This window comes from Erinaceus europaeus, chromosome 15, assembly GCF_950295315.1.
Source record: "Erinaceus europaeus chromosome 15, mEriEur2.1, whole genome shotgun sequence".
In the NCBI taxonomy this organism is placed as follows: domain Eukaryota; kingdom Metazoa; phylum Chordata; class Mammalia; order Eulipotyphla; family Erinaceidae; genus Erinaceus; species Erinaceus europaeus.
Window position 1 is genome coordinate 32,692,738 of NC_080176.1, and position 19,872 is coordinate 32,712,609.

The following is a 19,872-nucleotide window of genomic DNA, read 5'->3' on the forward strand; positions in this document are numbered from 1 at the left end:
AGGATTTTATTTTCAAACATTTGCAAATTCAGAGTTCTACTCTGACATATGTAATCCAGGGATCAATCCAAGGCTTCACACATGCAGGTCTTGTGTTCTTCCCACTAGGCAACTTCCCTGGCCACTGAAGTGAAATTTCAGCAGACTTTGCTATGTCACTACCTTCCTATTAAACCTCACTCATATTAGACTACAGTTACATGTAGTGACAACTCATTTCCTCTATATTAACTCCTTTAGTCAGTCAATGTGAAAGTGAATGATTTTTCCAGAATCTTTTTTACCTTGAGTTTTCAACTCTAAACAACTAAAATGGCATGTTATACAAAGTCTGTTTTGCTCCTCACAAAAGAATATTTTAACACCCACCCCCACCATGAGATTGCATAGCAAAGCTGTTTGCAGGCCTCTCTACCTATAAGAATGGTTGATATTAATGCACCAGTCACATTGATTTAGGCTCCTAGGTTTCCCCTCCAGCTCCTGATTGGGCCAAGCAGAGATGGTAGCTTTCATAGTGACAGATACTGGAAAGATGTTTTGGGCAGAGGAAGCATGCTCTGGGCAGAACCTGGCACTCTAGAGACCCACATCTGTTCCCTCCCAAAGCTCCTGGAACTATTCACTGGTTGCCTTAGCTTTGCCTTAGGCATACCCTAGCTTCTTTTGACTGCTATAAAATTGAGTCATAAAACCACTGTTGGGATCAGTGTGGTGGTTCTTCTATTCTCTGTGACAATGACTGGTTCACTCATGTATCACTACTGGTCATCAGTGGGTGGCTAGGGGGTGGGAGGAACCTGGCCCCACATGGTCTCATTCATATATGCCTACTGGGATACTTGGAAGGACTGTAACTTAGTTGCTTCATGATCTTTCATCCTCAACTTCTTCTAGGGCAAGAAGTGGAAACAGTGCAAGTTATAAGACCTTCCCAGATCCAACACAAAGTTCAGTAGATCCAGCTTTTTGATGAGAGGAACAGAAAAGTCACAATGCAAAGTATTGTGGGAGATGCTAAGGCTGCTATATTATTTTTTTTCCTCCTGGGTTTTCACTGGGGCTTAGTGCCTACACCATGAATTCACTGCTCCTGGAGGCCATTTTTGCCATTTTTATTGCCCTTGTTACCTTTACTGTTGTTATTGCTATTGCTGTTGTAGAACAGAGAGAAACTGAGAGGGGAGGGGAAGACAGAGAAGGGGAGAGACCGGCTTCACCACTTGTGAAGTGACCCCCCCCCCCCCGCAGGTGGGGAGCTGTGGCTCAAACCAGGATCCTTATGTCAGTTTTTTCACTTTGTGCCACGTGTGCTACCACCCAGAACCCTGGAAATGCGATCTTTGAGTGCAATTCATGGCATCATGCTCTCTCTCTTGTACAAGGTCACATTGTGACTGTCCTGACTGCCTCTGCGTGTGGGCTCTTATTCATGCTAATTCCTTCTTCACCTCCTTTAGCTCAGCCCCACCTCAGAGATGTTTCTGTGAACTTAGTGGTCATATCACTTTGTAGAATGCTGCCTTTTCTAGCACTGTGTTTCTTTCCTTCTTGGATGCTTAGCTCCATTTCTGAGAGTGCACATTTGCCTGCAATTATTTAATCAATGTGTTTTCATTGCACGATCATCAGCTTCCCAAGAGCAAGGCTGTCAACACTCTGGGTGGAAAGTTTCTAGGTGAATAAATTAAGAGATGAATGAGTAGTACCTGTTTCTGGAGCCAGCACTCCCCCTGGTGGCCCATGACGATTTATACATTGTTACCATCCCACTTCCAGAACAAGTGGTCACCAAGAACTAAGCCAAGGGTCATCTACTCCAGGACTAATCCCAGAGTCTGTCATGTGCCTTCTTCCTGAACCATTTTAGCCTGTCTATAGGGACCTTTGTGGGAGAAACCCCAGGCTTGAGGTACTTTTTCAGGTGCTCTGCTCCTTGGCATCAGCAATGTGCTGATCAACCTTCTATTGGGTCCCCCTTGCATTCTTTTCCTCAAGATGCTGTCATTTGGGCTAATGGAGAATCTCTTCTATATAGAGAAGAGATCCTCAGGACCACCCCCATGGGATCAGTTGTACTTGGAACACATAGAGTTTGGATCCTGATATATAGGAAGAGGGTCTGGCCCACTCTCTGGCTAGGGAGCTCTCATTTTACTTGAACTTCTCAGGTTCCATCTGGGTTAGGTGATTGCCAGTCCTTTCTGTGACATGAAACTGATGCTTAGCTAACTTTTTGGTTTGGTTTGTGGTCTTCAGTCCAAGTCCACTTTCCTAGTGTCCTTCACTTCTGCTGAGTCCAAAGACATTTCACATCAGTTTATTTGCATTAGGGCTCAGTGCCCAACCCTGGCAAACTCAGAGCAGAATCTCCAGGGCAATGGGTCACATATCTGCCCTTCCAGCACCACTGTACTCTATTGCCTTGTGCAGCAGGGAGATTGCACCCTGAACTTTGAATGTGCCACCACAGATCCAGTGATCTTCCTCAGACTGTGTGTACCTTTATGTACACATAAAGGTACACACAGTCTTTATTTATGACTGGAATAGCCTCTCCTTTAGATCTTAGAATATGTCATTCCACTCTCTCTTTGCCTCTAGAGTTTGTAAAAAGAAATCTGATGAAAGTCTTATAGATCTACCTTTCTTTTTTCTTTTTTCTTTATAAAAAGGAAACATTGACAAAACCGTAGGATAAGAGGGGTGCAACTCCACACAGTTCCCACCATCAAAACTCTGTATCACATCCCCTCCCCTAGTTGCTTTCCTATTCTTTATCCCCCTGGGAGTATGGACCCAGAATCATTATGGGGTGCAGAAGGTGGAAGGTCTAGTTTTTTTAATTGCTTCCCCACTGAACGTGGGTGCTCACAGGTCGATCCATACTCCTAGTGGGACAGGGCTCTGGGGAGGTGGGGCTCCAGGACACATTGGTGGAGTTGTCTGTCCAGGGAAGTCTGGTTGGCATCATGAATGCAGAATTTCTTATGGGAAGTCTAGAAACTTAAGGTATCAGGAGTGACACATTAGTTTTCTAAGTTCTCAGGAGTAAATAATCAATATCCACGAATGTATTTTTTTTCGTACCTGACTGAAGTGGCATCCTACATACCTAGAATGGAAAAGTCAAACTGCAAAGAGCCCCTCTTTATTCAAATCAGCACAAAGTGCATAATATCTGTTCCTTTATCGTTTCTAAGCTCTATTTGTGTGTTTACACAGACTTCTGGAAGCATCCTCCTCACTGTCATCCTCTGCAGGTGTCATGCTGCTGGAATAGTCAAAGAGTGAGATAACAGTTGCCTTGGAGGGATGCAAAATCCCAAGGTTGTGACTCTTGTCACTCTCTGGGTAGGCATGGCAGACACCTAGGTTCTGCTCCAACAAGAAAGCTGGGATACCTCACCTCTTGTCAGTCCCAGGCAGGAAAACAAAGCATTCCTGGCTGTCACAAAGGACTGCTTGTGGGAAGGAGCTACCTGGTAGTGTTAGGGAAAAGAGGAAGTAGTCACAAAGAAGCTTTAGAACCAGTGTGAGTGTTCTGCTATAGGTCCCTGTACACCCTACATAAATGAGGGTGCACTGCAGGGCTGACTGGGGTGCATAGAGTGTCTGCTCATTTCAACTAGGCCACTTCAAGCCATCCTAACAGAATCTTTATTAATTTTGGTGACCAAACTCATGAACATGTTATCTCCTCTTTCTGTCTCCCATGTCATATCACACACAGAGAGATACAATGATGGGAATTTCTCCCCATAGTCCAAAATTAAAGGAGATACTGATATACACTGTGACATAGATGGACCTTAAAAATGTGCTTCCACATCTCCCCAGACAATAATCTGGGTTTGGGCAGTGACACACCCGGTTAAGTTATCACCATGCACAAGCACCCAAGTTTGAACCCCCTCCCCAACTGTGGGGGGGGGCGGCACTTCATAAGTGGTGAAGCAGGTCTGTAGGTATCTACCTTTCTCCCTCTCTGCTCTGAATTTTCTCCCTATCTGCTCTGAATTTCTCTCTCTCTCTCGTTCTCTCTCTCTCCTGTCAAATAAAATCTCTCTCTCTCTCTCTCTCTCTCTCTCTCTCTCTGTGTCTCTCTCTCTCTCTCTTACCTCACAAATAAAAAAGGAAAAAAGAGGAGGGTGGGGGAGAAATGCTGGATTCAGGGCTGGTGGTGGAACACCTGATTGAGTGCACATGTTACCTACCATGTGCAGAGACTAGTACTGAAGCTCCCAGTACCCACCTGCTGGGGGAAGGCTTTGCAAGTGGTGAAACAGTGCTTCAGATGTCTCTTCCCCACCCATCTCTATATTCCGTCTCAATTTCTCTCTGTGTCTACTCAATAAATAAATAAATATATTGGATTCTAATATTCTGAATTATTGCAGCTATGAAAGCTGCTAAACCTTCTCTCCTAGCTGTTTTGATTAGGTAAGGTTAGGTTAGGCTTATTGTGGTAATAAGCCAGTTCTGATATTTCATTCTCTGTTGAAATGTACTTCCCACTCCTGCTAGTCTCCAGAGGCGCTGTGTTCAGGCCTGGGTGTGGGGGATGGGGGGACAGGAGACAAGGTGGCCTGTGGGGATCTGCTTTCTCTGTCTGATGAGGTTCTTGCTCTTCCAGGTATGGCTCTGTGGGGGCAGCATGGAGGTCCTGCCTTGCTCAAGGGTGGCCCACATCGAGCGGAAGAAGAAGCCTTACAATAGCAACATTGGCTTCTACACCAAGAGGAATGCCCTCCGGGTCGCTGAAGTTTGGATGGATGATTACAAGTCTCATGTGTACATAGCATGGAACCTGCCACTGGAGGTAAGTAGGGCTCAGGTCCACCAGCCTGTCCCCAATACCCTTTTCTTGATAGGTTATAAAACCCTTTATTTATTTTATGAGAGGGGAGAGGGAGAGAGAGAAAGAGAGACTGACCAGAATACTGTGTATACCACATGGCTGTGTATGCCTAGGGCCTCACACTTGGAAGTCACAAACTCTACCTGCTCAACCATTTCCTCATCGTAAAATACATTTTTTTTTAGAGAATCTAATTTTTTATTTTATTTATTTTTCCTTTTGTTGCCCTTGTTTTTTTAATTGTTGTTGTAGTTATTATTGTTGTTGTTATTGATGTCATCCTTGTTAGATAGGGCAGAGAGAAATGAAGAGACAAGGGGAAGACAGAGATGGTGAGAGAAAAAAAGGCACCTGCAGACCTACTTCACTGCCTGTCAAATGACTCCCCTGCAAGTGGGGAGCCGTGGGCTCGAACAGGGAACCTTACTCTGGTCCTTGCACTTTGTGCCATGTGTGCTTAACCCGCTGCACTACTGCCCAACTCCCTATTTGTTTTTTCATATGACTGAGAACACTGCTCAACTCTGGGCACATATAGTAAGAGGGACTGAACCTCTGGCCTGAGGCATGGAAGTCCAATTCCCTACCCTACCGAGTCACGTCCCTAGTTGAACCCTTTAGTATGCTAATAATTCCTCCCCCAGAAAGAGACTTACTCTTGCAAAATCCTGAATGCCCTGGGCTGGGCAGGTGGAGGGTGGGGGGTAGTGGGGTGAGAGGTAGGTTCACAGTTTCTCAGATTTGAGAATTTTGGCTTGACTACATACCTGAGCTGTGGCACAGTGGAAATCTCTCAGTTCACTCATAAAGACTTAAAGGTCCTCACTGTTTGAATCTAAGCCTTGTTGTATTAATTGGGATCTCCTTTTCCTGGACATGTGTCCAGAAGAATCTGGTCCAAAGCTTTTGGTGCCCACTTTTGTCATTTGCTCACTGTGTCTTGCTACAAAGCTCAGCTGTGTGACACATGCCCTGTTGCATGCAAGGTCCCTTGTCTGTATGGTCCTCTCCCTCCACATCAGTCACAGGACCAGGAAAATCCCTGTGTAAATACAGCCCAGGGGATACCACACAGTGGTTATGCATCAGCTCCCTTGGAGTCCCAGATAACTAAAGCAATTCTTGAACAAATCCGTTTGTGGCCTCTGATTCTTAGGTTCCTCAGTGGTAAGATAGGAGAATAGCCAGCCTTCCTATTGCAGCCAATTGTGAGAACTATTATAAACCTGAAGTACTCAGTCTATGCACATATGAGACACTTAGAGCATTTCCTTGCACAGTCCATTGGTTTGAGAGTGCCAGGAATACTTCTCAGCACGGTGAGGTGACTGCACCCTCAGTCAGGACACCTGAAGGTGTTTGAGTCATGCCCCAAGAATCATCTGGCGTGCTTCCCCTGTGTGTCTGGAGGCTAGAGACCAGAACAAGAGAAATACAGTGAATATAAGCAAGCCTTGCAAATAATTATTGCTACTACAGTTATTGAAATCACGTTCTAAAGCATTGAGGACCCCTATAAGGCTATGTGGTACTTTTGTAACTATTGATCCATAAGTGATTTTAACACATTATTGTTAAGTAAAGAAGCATTTGTTGAGGTCTCAGTATGCCACAGCCACTCAATACTTTCCTTATCTGTAGTATCTCAGTACCTCATAACAACTTTAGGACAAGAGCCCTTCCTTGCTTTCCTCATTTGCGAAATAGAGATTGCTAATATTTATATTGAAGGGCTTCTGTAGAGGCAGTCAACTTAGAACAGAGCAGCACAAATTTTTGAAAAGCTAGCTTGGTGTGGCCATCTGCTATCACAACCATTTTGTCAATGAGTAAATCAAAGTTTACCACTAGCTAGATGTCACATGTGGCAGGGCAGGAACGTGGACTATATCATGGAGGGTATTATTCCTTTTAATATTGATAGATTTGATTTGATTTGGCAGAACAGAGAGAAATTAAGAGGGAAGGGAAGATACAGAGAGAGGGAGAGAGAGAGAGAGATGAGATGATGATGATGATAGATAGATAGATAGATAGATAGATAGATAGATAGATAGACATAGATTAGAGAGAGAGAGAGAAAGAGCTGCAGTACTGCTTCACTGCCTATGAAGCTTTTCTCCTGCAGGTGGGGACCAGGGGCTAGATCCTGTGTAACATGTGTGCTCAACCCACTACACTGCTACCTGGTGCTAAATCTTCTCATCATTGTTCTTTCTCAGAGCAGGAGATATGACCACAAATGGAGACTTGACCCTTCTGACTCTAGCTCAGTTTTCACCATTATCACAAATAAACTCTGGATCTTAATGCTGAGGTTACCCTACTACACTTTTGGAAAAATAACCACTCTCATTAATCACTAGTATATAAACAGTGAGTTAACTGTTTCTGCCCACATTTGGCTTCAAATTTTAATAAGTTTGACATTTAAAGAATTGATCACTTAAAGTGGAAGAAATCTTAATGAAATGAAATGAAATGAATTGAACTCTTCTTCTCAGCTGAGGTACCCTCTGGCTGTCTTCTGAGCACCACTAGTTGGTGGACATCTTGTGACTGAGCATGGAGTCATATTTAAGCTATTTTATTTCCCCTTGTCAGCACACAGCAGCCCATTACAGGTTCATTTCTGTAAAAGCAGAGTGAATTATTCATTAGAACACCATTACAAGCTTTGTGACAGAAAATTATTTTTGCTTCTGCATATAATGAACTCCAGAAAGATCCAACAAAGGAGGAAATTACACATGTGCAGAGCAAAAAGACAGGAGGTGGTTATAGGCATTTATTTTTATTGTCTTAATCAAATAATTCCTCTAATAATTGGCTCTGAGAGTCACCAAGGAAATTTGGGGGAGACAGTGTTGGTGTGTTTCCTGTCCTGGATCCCTTCAGCATAGTGATCAAAGCAATCATCTTGTCTGAGGGCTATGTACTACATACACCCAGGGAGCAGTAGACTCTAGCCTGATGCTAGATGATCAATCAAGTTCCCTCACTCTGCCTTCTGAGGAAGCATGCTGTGTTCAAGACCTTCTAAGGCTTCCTAGAAGGTGATGTCACATCTCATTCAGCTTCTTGGTCAGTGACGCCCTTTACTTCTCTTTCTACTCCCAGAATCCAGGAATTGACATAGGTGATGTCTCCGAAAGAAGAGCATTAAGGAAAAGTTTAAAGTGTAAGAACTTCCAGTGGTACCTGGACCATGTTTACCCAGAAATGAGAAGATACAATAACACCATTGCATATGGGGAGGTAATGAAGACCTTGCATACTCCCAGCTTGGATGACTGTGTGTTGAGCTGTGGGTGGCTTTCCTGGGGGCTAAATTGGGAGTAGAGGTGTCTATTGGTTTATTTGCTCAATGAATGGTTTTTGGAGATGTGGGTTCTGAGAGCAAGACTCTTTCTAGCAGGTGGAGTGGGGAAGAACAGATTTGAGGCATTCTGGTGTTGAAGTTCTCTTGAACCTATGAAGTGGGACATAAAATAAGAAGTCCAGTGTGAAGAAAAGGGAGTATGCCCTTGCTCAGTGCTGTGAATTGTAGCCACTTAGCTCCAAAGACATAGTAGAGGACCGGAGAGGTAGCAAAGTGGTTTATGTAAAAGATCTTTATACCTCCAAGGCTCCAAGGTCCTAGATTCAATCCCCATCACCACTATAAGCTAGAACTGAGTGCTCTGGTTAAAAAGGCAAAAATGATGTAACAGAGATGCCCTGTTCAGGGTTTCTATAATGAGGAATTGTCTTTCTAAGCATTAAAGCTGACTGATTATCTTTTTTAGTACAATTGTCATAAATATGCATTTTTGCAAATAACGATAATAGCAATGAACACTTAACTAGTGCTTTTGATATCTGGCACTATTTTAAATGGTTTTTCACATATGAATTCATTTCACCCTTGCTTTGTGGAGTATGATTTCCATGTTGTTGATAAGAAAGCCAAGAGGCAGAGACATGAAATAAACTTCCTTAGATCTTGTTGGTATGCTTCTACTTCTGCTTCTAAAAACCCCTTCTGTTTCATTTGGTTTAATCCCCCCTGCTTAACACTGTATTCTATTTACATAACCATTGTTAACTAAGCACCACCCTCCCTCCAGGGCATTGGTGGTTCAGTGGTAGAATTCACATCTGCTCCACCCCCTCTCCTTGTCACACCCTGATTTTCACCAGTTACTTTTCTCTCCACCCTCTCTACATCACATCCTGTTTACACCCTACTTGACAAGTATATATAAGGACAGCATTGTAAGTTTTACTTTAGTTTTTAGTTTAGCTTGGCTTAGGTTGTGCTGCGTTCTGCATGAATAAAGAGATACTGCATACAGCTCAACCATGAGTCCCGGGTTGTCTGTCTCCGCCTGCGAAGCCAGCCTGACAAGATCTTATAAGTTATAACTCATAAATCCAGGATTGAGTGTAGGCAGTGTGGTTCTGTAGATAAATGTATTCACTTTAATGTGGTCTTTTTTTTTTTTTTAACTCTGTGTGTATGTGTGTATGTATGGACTTAGATTTTACTAAGTATGTTTTATGTACATGCATATTCTATACATGTGTATGCTTATTTAACTCCAACCATACTGTCTCCAGTGCCTGATCATCTGAAATATTACTCACTAATATGAAGATTTTTCTATATCCTTAACTATCTTTCTTTTTATTATTTTTATTGCCACTAGGTTTATCACTGTGGGTTAGTGTCTGCACAATAAATCCTCCACTCCCTATGGACATATTTTTTCATTTTAATTTTTTATTTGCTAGGACAGATAGAAATTGAGAGGGGGAGGCAGAGAGAGTGAGGGACAAAGTGACATCTATAGTATTTGCTTTATTTTTCATGAAGCTATCTCCCTGCAGGTGGATATTTGGGGTTTGAACCGGTGTCCCTGCACATGGTAACAACAAGTATGCCACTGTCTGGCCCTTTTAAATATCTTTCAACAACTTTAACAATGGTTGCATAGGGTTTAACTTATTATTTATGCTGTATTTTTCTTGAAAGCGGGAATTTATGTTGTTTCCATTATTATTTTTTTAATATTTATTTATTTATTCCCTTTTGTTTCCCTTGTTGTTTTATTGTTGTTGATATTGATGTCATCGTTGTTGGGTAGGACAGAGAGAAATGGAGAGAGGAGGGGAAGACAGAGAGGGGGAGAGAAAGACAGACACCTGCAGAGCTGCTTCACTGCCTGTGAAGCGACTCTTCTGCAGGTGGGGAGCCGGGGACTCGAACTGAAATCCTTACACTGGTCGTTGTGCTTCACGCCGTGTGCACTTAACCCACTGCGCTACCGCCTGACTCCCAGTTTCCATTATTTTAATGTCATAATGTATAGAAGTACTTCTGAACCTGACATTTTACTTCCCTTGGATGGTGTAGATTTATGTCAGGATGCCCCCGCCACCATCCCCCCCCCCACACACACACATACACACTAGCTATAGCAACTGGGTTTCTTCCAAGGGCAACTGGAAATTCCTGTGGCAGCCAGGTGGAATCTAGAAAGGCTTTGTTTCACTTAGAGCATTTATTTTCTCTCCAAGCATGAATTTTCCTTTTGTTAAAAAATTCTAATTATCTATTTATTGGATAGAGACAGCCAGAAATCAAGAGGGAAGGGGGTGATAGAGAAGGAGGAAGAGAGACACCTGCAATACTACTTCACCACTGGCAAAGCTTTCCCCCTGCAGGTGGGGACCAAGGGCTTGAACCCGTGTCCTTGTGCATTGTAACATGTGTGTTCAACCAGGTGTGTCAACACAGGGCCCTGGATTTTCTTATTTTATGCCTGACTTTTTTTTTTCCTTCAGAATTATCGCTGGGGCTATTCTGTTGCTCTTGTTGTTGTTGTTATTGTTATTGTTTCCATTGCTGTTGCTGTTGTTGGATGGGACAGAGAAATTGAGAGGGGAGGGAAAGACAGAGGGAGAGAGACAGACAGACACCTGCAGACCTGCTTCACAGCCTGTGAAGCAACCCCCTTGCAGATGGGGTGCTGGGGGCTCAAACCAGGATCCTTAAGCAGGTCCTTGCTCTTCACACCAAGTGTGCTTAATCAGCTGTGCTATCACCCACCTGGGCTTCATAATGCAGTGCCAGGGATTGAAGAAAGGACCTCATGTATGACACTGAGTTACTTCTCAGGTCTAAGCGTTGTATTATATTTAAAGAGCAAAAGACACACCAAAATGCCTCTCCACCATTCATGATTCAGTTGTCTTTTGCACCTTTGGTGCTGTCCATGGTACTACCATGTGGTGCCATGGATCAAACTGGGGACCTCTAGTATGGCAGGTAGGGTCTCCTTACTACTGCCTTTTATAGGAAGCATATCAGACCCAGGTAAAAGCATCAGACTGGATTGAATCTGGAACAGGAAGCTAACTTTTTGTAGAGGCAATCTGTATAGTGCTTAGGAAGACATAAGAAGACTCTAGAGCCAAGCTACTAGGTTCAAATCCAGATGACTCCTCTCAGCTTTCATTTCCTTGTGTGCAGCACCAGAAAGTGAAGGTCTCATCTGAAAAAGTCTGCTGGAAAAATTAAATGAATAGACTCATGAATAGACTTCTTTTTAAATTTTTTTAATATTTATTTTACTTACTTTTTTAATATTTATTTTACTTATTTTCCCTTTTTGTTGCCTTGTCATTTTTTATTGTTGTTGTAGTTATTATTATTGATGTCATCATTGTTAGATAGGACAGAGAGAAATGGAGAGGGGGGAAAAAAAGATAGACACCTGCAGAGCTGCTTCAATACCTGTGAAGCGACTCCCCTGCAGGTGGGGACCCAGGGGCTCAAACCAGGATCCTTATGCCAGTGTGCCACGTGTGCTTAATCTGCTGCGCTACTGCTCAACTCCCAGAAAAATAGACTTCTTAGAGCTGTATCAGGTATACCACAGTAGTGATTACTAGGTCCAAACTGTCTTCCCTATTCTTAGTTTCTTTTTTTAAAAAATAAAAGCATTATTTTTAGTTATCAGAATAACACCAAGTATAAAAGGAGGCATAGAAGAGTGATGGGCAGGAGAGTCAGGCAGTAGTGCAGCCGGTTAAGCTCATGTGGCACAAAGTGCAAGGACTGGAGTAAGGATCCCGGTTCAAGTCCCCAGCTCCCCACCTGCAGGGTAGTCGCTTCACAGGTGGTGAAGCAGGTCTGCAGGTATCTATCTTTCTCTTGCCCTCTCTGTCTTCCCCTCCTCTCTCCATTTCTCTCTGTTCTATCCAACAATGTCAACAAGAATAACTACAACAATAAAACAAGGGCAACAAAAGGGAATAAATAAATATTTAAAAAATGATGGGGAGTGAATGAGTTATTTGTAAGACAACTGGATAAATTGCTTGGCTTTTTGGAGAAGAAAACAATTTCATTCTTCCAGTTCACCGTATCCCCAAGTATATTTCTCAGATGGACTGTAGCATGAAATGACAGAATGAGAGCCATAATAGAACAGCACAGAAGTAGATAGGAATCTGACATCTAAAGAGGGAAAGTGTTTTCTAAGAATGAAAGCTATGGTAGAAAATGCAAAGAATAGCTGATCTGAGTACCAACATATTAATTTCATCTGTACATCAGCTGCATAGAGAAATTGCATGCCTAACAAGAAACATGTATTACATAAAGACTACATGGAACTAGGTCCTCAAATTGACTTAAATTATTTAAATAACAAAATATTGCCCTAGAGACATGGGCAAAGTATAAGAGAAAAGCATATTTCTGATAAACATAGAGAAATGTTTATTTTTCATAAAAGAAATCATAATAAAACATTTAAACAGGGACCAAGCAGTGGCACATCTGGTTGAGTACATAGATTACAGTGTTCAAGCCCACAGTCCTCACCGTTAGAGGGCAGAGACTTCATGAGTGGTGAAGCAGTGATGCGGATCTCTCCCCCACCTCTCTCTCCTTGTCTCCTCCCTCCCTCTCAACCGCTCTCTGTCTCTATTTGAAATAAATTATTAAACAAATATTTAAACACATCAAATATTTTTCTTTCTTACTGAACAAAGATGCATTTTTTAAAATATATGTTGGTACCATGTCAGCAGACTCTTATGTGCAAAAACCCCACGTATCCTCTGGAGAGGGTTGAAGCAAACTCCCCCCCGTTTTTTAAATTAGTGATTTAATTTTAATTGACAATATTGACAAGATTGGGATAAGAGGGATACATTTCCCACCATCAGAGTTCATTGTCTCATCCCCTCCATTGGAAGGTTCCCTGTTCTTTATCCCTCGGGGAGTACTGACCAAAGATCTTTATGGGGTGCTGAAGGCGGGAGCTCTGGCTTCTGTAATTGCTTCTCCCTGAACATGGGCATTGACTGGTCAGCCTATAACCCCAGCCTGTCTCTATCTTTCCATAGTGGGGCAAGGCTCTGGGGAGGTAGGGTTCCAGGACACATTGGTGAGGTTGTTTGCCCAAGAAAGTTAGGTTGACATCAAGTGGTTTGAACCACACTTAGGCTTAATAGCAAGTATACTTTCTTTTTTATTATTATTATTTATTTATAAAAAGAAAACATTGACATAACCAGAGGATAAGAGGGGTATAACTCCACACAATTCCCACCACCAGAACTCCATATCCCATCCCCCTCCTCTGATAGCTTTCCTATTTTTTAATCCCTCTGGGAGTATGGACCCAAGGTCATTATGGGGTGCAGAAGGTGAAAGGTCTGGCTTCTGTAATTGCTTCCCCCTGAACATGGGCATTGACAGGTTGATCCATACTCCCAGCCTCTCTGTCTCTTTCCCTAATGGGGTGGGGCTCTGGGGAATCAGAGCTGCCGGACACATTGGTGGGTCCTCTGTCCAGGGAAGTTTTGTTGGCATCCTGCTATCATTTGGAACCTGGTGGCTGAAAATAGAGTTAACATATAAAGCCAAACATATCATTGACTAATCATGAACCTAAAGGCTGAAATAGTGCAGAAGAAGAGTTAGGGAAGGTCTCAGTTTCGTAGATAGCTAGTAGATATATTTTATTTATATTCCAAAGGGCCTGTGGCTATACTAGTTTTTTTTTTTCCCCGAGCCTGAAATCTCATATGCAGGTGGATCCAAGTTCTTGTCTGGGGAGATGATGTCATGGCTGGAAAAAGGACCAGAAAGCTGGATCAGGGAAGAGAGTAGCTCCCAAATATGAGAAAGGTGTATAAATATTATTGACTGTAAACCCCATTGATTTGATCTGATCTGGGGCCCATATTCAGTTTAGGAGCCTATGTGACCTCTGCATCCTGTAGATCTGAAAGTATACTTTCATCTCTGGCCTCTTCTCAAGCATAAAGTAGAAAATGAGGTCAGAATTTGAGAGTAAATTATATATCCTGGTAATTTTTTTATTTTTTGCAGTGGTGGAACAGATATTTTCCATTTAACTTAAAGTTTATGTGTATGCACCACATTTGTGACTTAAAATGTTTTGCAACCATTTCAAGAGTGTTTACAAAAGTATACCAGGATGCTAAAACATTGATAACACCTAAGTGGAAAATTAAAAAGTCAGAACTATGAAGTTGGAGAAGCTCTTGCTTGAAATACTTGTTGTTTTTGTTTTTTGTATTCTTAAAATTTATTTACTCACTTATTGAGAGAGAAATTAAGATGGCGATAGAGAAAGGGTGAAAAAGACACCTACAACAAACACTGCCTTACCATTCATGAAACTTCTCCCATACAGGTAGGATCCCTGTTCCTTGCATATGATAACATATGTGTTCAACCAAGTGTGCCACCATCTGGCCCTGAAATGATATTTTTTTGTTACCTCTGGGTAGTGGGACAGGCAGTGTGAATGTTTTGTACTGTTTTCTCAATTATCACTAATGTGGTAACTTTGTGTTCAGGAGGAAAATAGCTACTTAAAAATGAATTGCACAAGTCCCAAGGACCATCGTAAGGATCCCAGTTCAAGCCCCCAGCTCCCCACCTGCGGGGGAGTCGCTTCACAGGTGGTGAAGCAGGTCTGCAGGTGTCTAACTTTCTCTCCCCTTCTCTGTCTTCCCCTCCTCTCTCCATTTCTTTCTGTCCTATCCAACAATGACGACAATAATAATAACTATAACAGTAAAACAACAGGGGCAACGAAAGGGAATAAATAAATAAATAATGTTTTTAAAAAGTTAAAAAAAATGAGAATTCCTAGATTGTGGCTGAATGGTGGCCAGTTTCATAGGAAATGCACTGCATAATCCCAAAGCCTCTGGAACTGAAAGTCAGTGTTTTTAGAGTCATGTTTAGAGAACATAGAGATCACAGTCAGATTTTGACCGAAGGAGAGTGTTTTGTTTTCACAAAATTTCCTCTCCTCTTTGGTAAATAAATCCAGTGCCCATTGCCTATAGAAAAAATATAATAATAAAGATGAAAACCAAATTCACTCTAAATCTGAACTCCCAGATCTGATCATTGTTGACATTTCATGGCATTTGCTTCTATTACTCCTCTGCTTGCAGAGCTCACCATACCCTGAATTATATTTCAGATGGGCTGTAATGGTATATGAAGTCAATCAAACTAATAAAATCCAGTTTGGTGTTAACATTTGCCATTATTTGGACAGCTCTGTTTTTAAACACTCACTTCTACTGGTTCATTTTGCTACACCCAGATACTCCAGTGAGGGAAGAAAGAAGGCAGAGGAACTAGCATATTTACATGTGTGGGTTTTAGTCTTCCATTTTCATGCACAATTCTGTTGACTGTCTTTTCTTCTGTACTAATTCATATTTCCAGAGCAATCCCTATTCTTTCCTCTTATATAGGTAGATTATGTTTTGTTTTAAATCTTCAAAAATCTTTCTACTTATATGAGCAGTATAGATTTTATGACTGTTTTACCAACAGGATTATCACTTGGATTTATTGCTTATAAGACTGAACCATTCCTGATGACCACTTTTTCCTTTTTTTTTTTTTTTTTGATATAAGCTGAGAGCTAGAAAGGGGGAAGAGTAGAGCAAGACAAAGAGAATGAGAGATGTCTGAGATACTGACCCACCACTCTTGAAGCTGTAGGTGGGGACCGAGGTCTTGAACCCTAGGTCCCTGAGCATGGTAATAATATGTGAACTCTACCAGGTGAGTCACCACCTGACCCCATATATCTTGTTCTTAATTACATTATAATGACCTCTGATTTTCAAAATCATTAACCTCAGAGCCTCTAACACAGAGAGTCTGGTAGTATGTAGTACAAGAATGTAGCTGCCTCTCGCCTTCTTCAGCAAGCTTCTTCTGCATTTGTTAATATGATTTACATTGCAGGACCAGGTAGTGGCACACCTGGTTGAGCACCCATGTTTCCTTGAGGGTATCATCTGTTGTTTCCCTATTTTTGATATTCTTTTCTTCAGTAGCTGTCCTCATTTCTGTGATTAATAGGTCAATTAATGTTAAGGATATTTTCCTTAATTATAGTTACTTCTGGTTTACATGGAATTTTTTTCTGGGCTTTTGACCTGATTCATTGCCATGGTTGATTTAGTTGTTTTCCATTTGACCATATATATTTTTAATTTTATTTATAAAATGGAAATATTGATAAGACTATAGCATATGAGGGGTATATTTTCACACAATTCCCACCACCAGAGCTCCATATCCAATACTCTCCTTTGAGAGTTTCCTTATTCTTTATCACTCTGGAAGTATGGACCCAGGATCATTGTGGGGTGCAGAAGGTGGGATATTTGGCTTCTGTAATTGCTTCTCTGCTGAACGTGGGCATTGGCAGGTCTATCTATAGCCTGTCTCTCTCTTGGTGGGGCTCCAAAACACATGGTGGAGTCCTCTGACAAGGGAAGTCTGGTTTGCAAAATGGTAGATCTGCAAACTGTTGACTGAAAAAGAGTTAAGATATAAAGCAGAATAAATTGTTGACTAATTATTAACCTGAAGGCAAGAATATTGCAGATGAAGATTTGGGGTATCCATTTTGGAAAAAGCTGGTAAGTCTGTTTTTAGGTATATTTCAAGGGGCCATGCCTTTACTAGTTTTAGCCTGGTCCTGACAGCTAATATGCATGTAGACACATATTATTATCTGGAGAAATGGTGGGTCTCCAAAACACATGGTGGAGTCCTCTGCCCAGGGAAGTCTGGTTTGCAAAATAGTAGGTCTGGAAACTGTTGATTGAAAAAGGGTTAAGATATAAAGCAGAATAAATTGTTGACTAATTACTAACCTGAAGGCAAGAATATTGGGGTGAATAACTCTGAAAATGTCCAGTAGTTCTAGTTTATCTATCTCCTCATTTAGCTCCTTTATGTCTTTATTGATTTTATGCCTGGATGATAATAATAATTGTTAAGTCCTCTGATTGTTGATCCTCTGAGCATTAAGTAGTGTCCATTTCTACCTTTTTTAATCTTATCTATTTTAAAGTCTATCATGTCAGGTATGAGAATAGCTGTTCCTGCCCTTTTTTGTGGGCCATTGTCCTGTATGATCCTTTTCCATCCTTTCATTCTGAGTCTGTCAGTCTTGTTGAGTTAGATGGGTTTCCTGCAGACAGCATATTGTTGGGTTGTGTTTTCTGATCCATCTTCCCACTCTGTGTCTTTTAATAGGTGAATTCATTCCATTGACATTTATTGATATCAAAAATTGAAGGTATTTTAACTCCATTGTAGAGTTTTAGAGTGTTCTGATATATGGCCTATTTATGGTGGTCTATTTATAGGAGACTTTTCAGAACTTCTTTCAGGGCAGGCTTGGTGATAGTTGATTCCTTCAACTGTTGCTTGTCTGAGAAGGTTTTGATGCCTCCATCTAGTCTGAATGACAGTCTAGAAGGATATAGTATTCTTGGCTGAAAGCCTTTCTCATTGAGCACTCGATAGATATCTTGCCATTCTCTTCTGGCCTGTAGCGTTTGTATGGAGAAGTCTGCTTCTAATCTTATGGGTTTTCCTTTGTAGGTGATTCTTTGTTTTTTTTTTCTTGCAGCCTTTAGGATCCTTTCTTTATCCTTATTCCTTTCCATTCTAAATATGATGTATCTTGTTGTCTTTAGGTCTGGGTTAATTCTGTTTGGGACCCTCTGGGCTTCTTGAATCTTTATGTCTTTGATGTTGTCTAGACTAGAGATGTTCTCAGCTATTATGGCCTGAAGAATGCTTTCTTCCTCTCCTCTTTCTTCCTTTGGTATGCCAATAATGTGTATATTGTTTCTTTTGAAGTCATCCCATATGTCTCTGTTGTTGTTTGCAGCATCTCTTAATTTCTTTTTGAGATCTCTTACTTCTTTTTTAGTTGTCTCTAATTTCTCCTCGATCTTGCTAATTCTGTTTTCAGCCTCATTGATTCTATTCTCTCTCTCCTCTACTGTTTTCTGGAGTTCATCTATTTTGTTGCCCTGTTCTGATACTGTTTTAGCTTGTTCAGCTAGTTGTGTTCTTAGCTCAGCTATTTCAGTTTTCAGCTCTCTTGAGATAATTAGTGTTTTCTTCCAGAGTTTTATTTGTTGTTTCTGTATTTCTGATGACAGTTCTTTCAAACTCTTTCTTCACTCCTGTCATTATTTAGTTGGTGTTTAGCTGGTCTTTGGATATTGACCTCATTATTTTGTGCTTCACCCTTTGTGGGGATTTTAGCTGGACTCTTGTCCTGGTTCATTTTTCCAATATTTCTTCTTGTTGGTTTAACCATTTTATATATTATGTTATGAGTTCCCTCTCTCAGTACTTTTGAAATTACTGATCACTATTGCCTTGATTGACTTGTATCTAAGTAAGGTAATTAAAGGGTTCACAGTTGTGGAAGTTAACAGTTGTTTCAATAGTATTTTAATCCCTGAGTTGGAGCTCAGTGGCTGAAAAACCTCCTTTGTTCTTTTTCTTCCCTGTAGTCTATGGGAGCCTGAGGGCTTTTAAACTATAATTAGGCTTCTTAGCTTAATCACTGACTCATGACCAAGAGATAAAGCATGGTGGAGCAGAGATAATCCAGTAGTTATGCAAAGAGACTTTCACAGCCCCACTGCTAGGCCACCGAGGTATAGGTCTTCTCATGAGTTTCCTGGTCAGTTCTCTGTCCCCTGATGTCAGTACAGGGCCTCCCTGCCACTGCTCCAGATTCTGAGGGCAGTAGCAATGGAGACTCAGAGTTGTATAAACAGTCAGACCACCATAAATATGCCATATATCAGAACACTATAAAAATCTACAACAATGGTGATAAATATCTTCAATCCAAGATACCAATAAATGTCGGTGGCCTGAATTCGCCCATTAAAAGGCACAGAGTAGAAAGATGGATCAGAAAACACAACCCAACAATATGCTAACTACAGGAATCCCACCTAACAAAACCGTACAAACACAAACTCAAAGTGAAAGGATAGAAAACTATCATACAAGCTAATGGCCCACAAAAAGGGCAGGAACAGCTATTCTCATATCTGACATGATAGACTTTAAAATAAATAAAATTTAAAAAGATAGGGATGGACATTACTTAATGATCAGAGAATCAGTCAATCAAGAGAACTTAATAATTATTAACATCTATGCATCCAATGAGAAGCCATTTAAATACATCAAACATCTACTGAAAGAGTTATAGCAATATATTAACAGCAACACAGTAATAGTAGGACACTTCAAAACCCCACTATCTCAACTTGACACATCATCTAGGCAGAAAATCAATAAAGAAATAAGGGAGATAAATAAGGAGATAGATAAAACCATTGGACATTTTCAGAGTCATTCACCCCAAGAAACTGGAATACACACTCTATTCAAGTCCACATTGGTCTTCAAGGATAGGCCATATATTAGGCCACAAAGACAGCATCAGCAAATTCAAGAGCATTGAAATCATCCCAAGTATCTTCTCAGACCAGAGTAATATTAAACTAACACTTAACAATCAACAAAAGATTAGTAATAGTCCCAAAATGTGAAAGGTCAGTGATACACTACTTAACTGGGTCAAAGAGGAAATTAAGGAAGAAATAAAAAT

At 41.1% G+C, this 19,872-nt stretch overlaps 1 protein-coding gene across 3 annotated transcripts in view; it reads left to right on the top strand.

Annotated features, from left to right (window-relative positions):
• The window catches only part of GALNT17 (polypeptide N-acetylgalactosaminyltransferase 17), a 518,762-nt gene that overhangs the window by 471,252 nt on the left and 27,638 nt on the right, over nucleotides 1–19,872 (top strand). For 2 of the 3 annotated variants that reach the window (XM_060173552.1, XM_007523650.3), the window contains 2 exons: nucleotides 4,637–4,822; nucleotides 7,982–8,119. In XM_060173552.1, the coding sequence (XP_060029535.1) occupies nucleotides 4,637–4,822; nucleotides 7,982–8,119 (324 nt within the window). Of the gene's footprint in view, nucleotides 1–1,623; nucleotides 1,679–4,636; nucleotides 4,823–7,981; nucleotides 8,120–19,872 lie in introns of those variants that run through there. The other variant, XM_060173553.1, reaches the window with a different exon arrangement.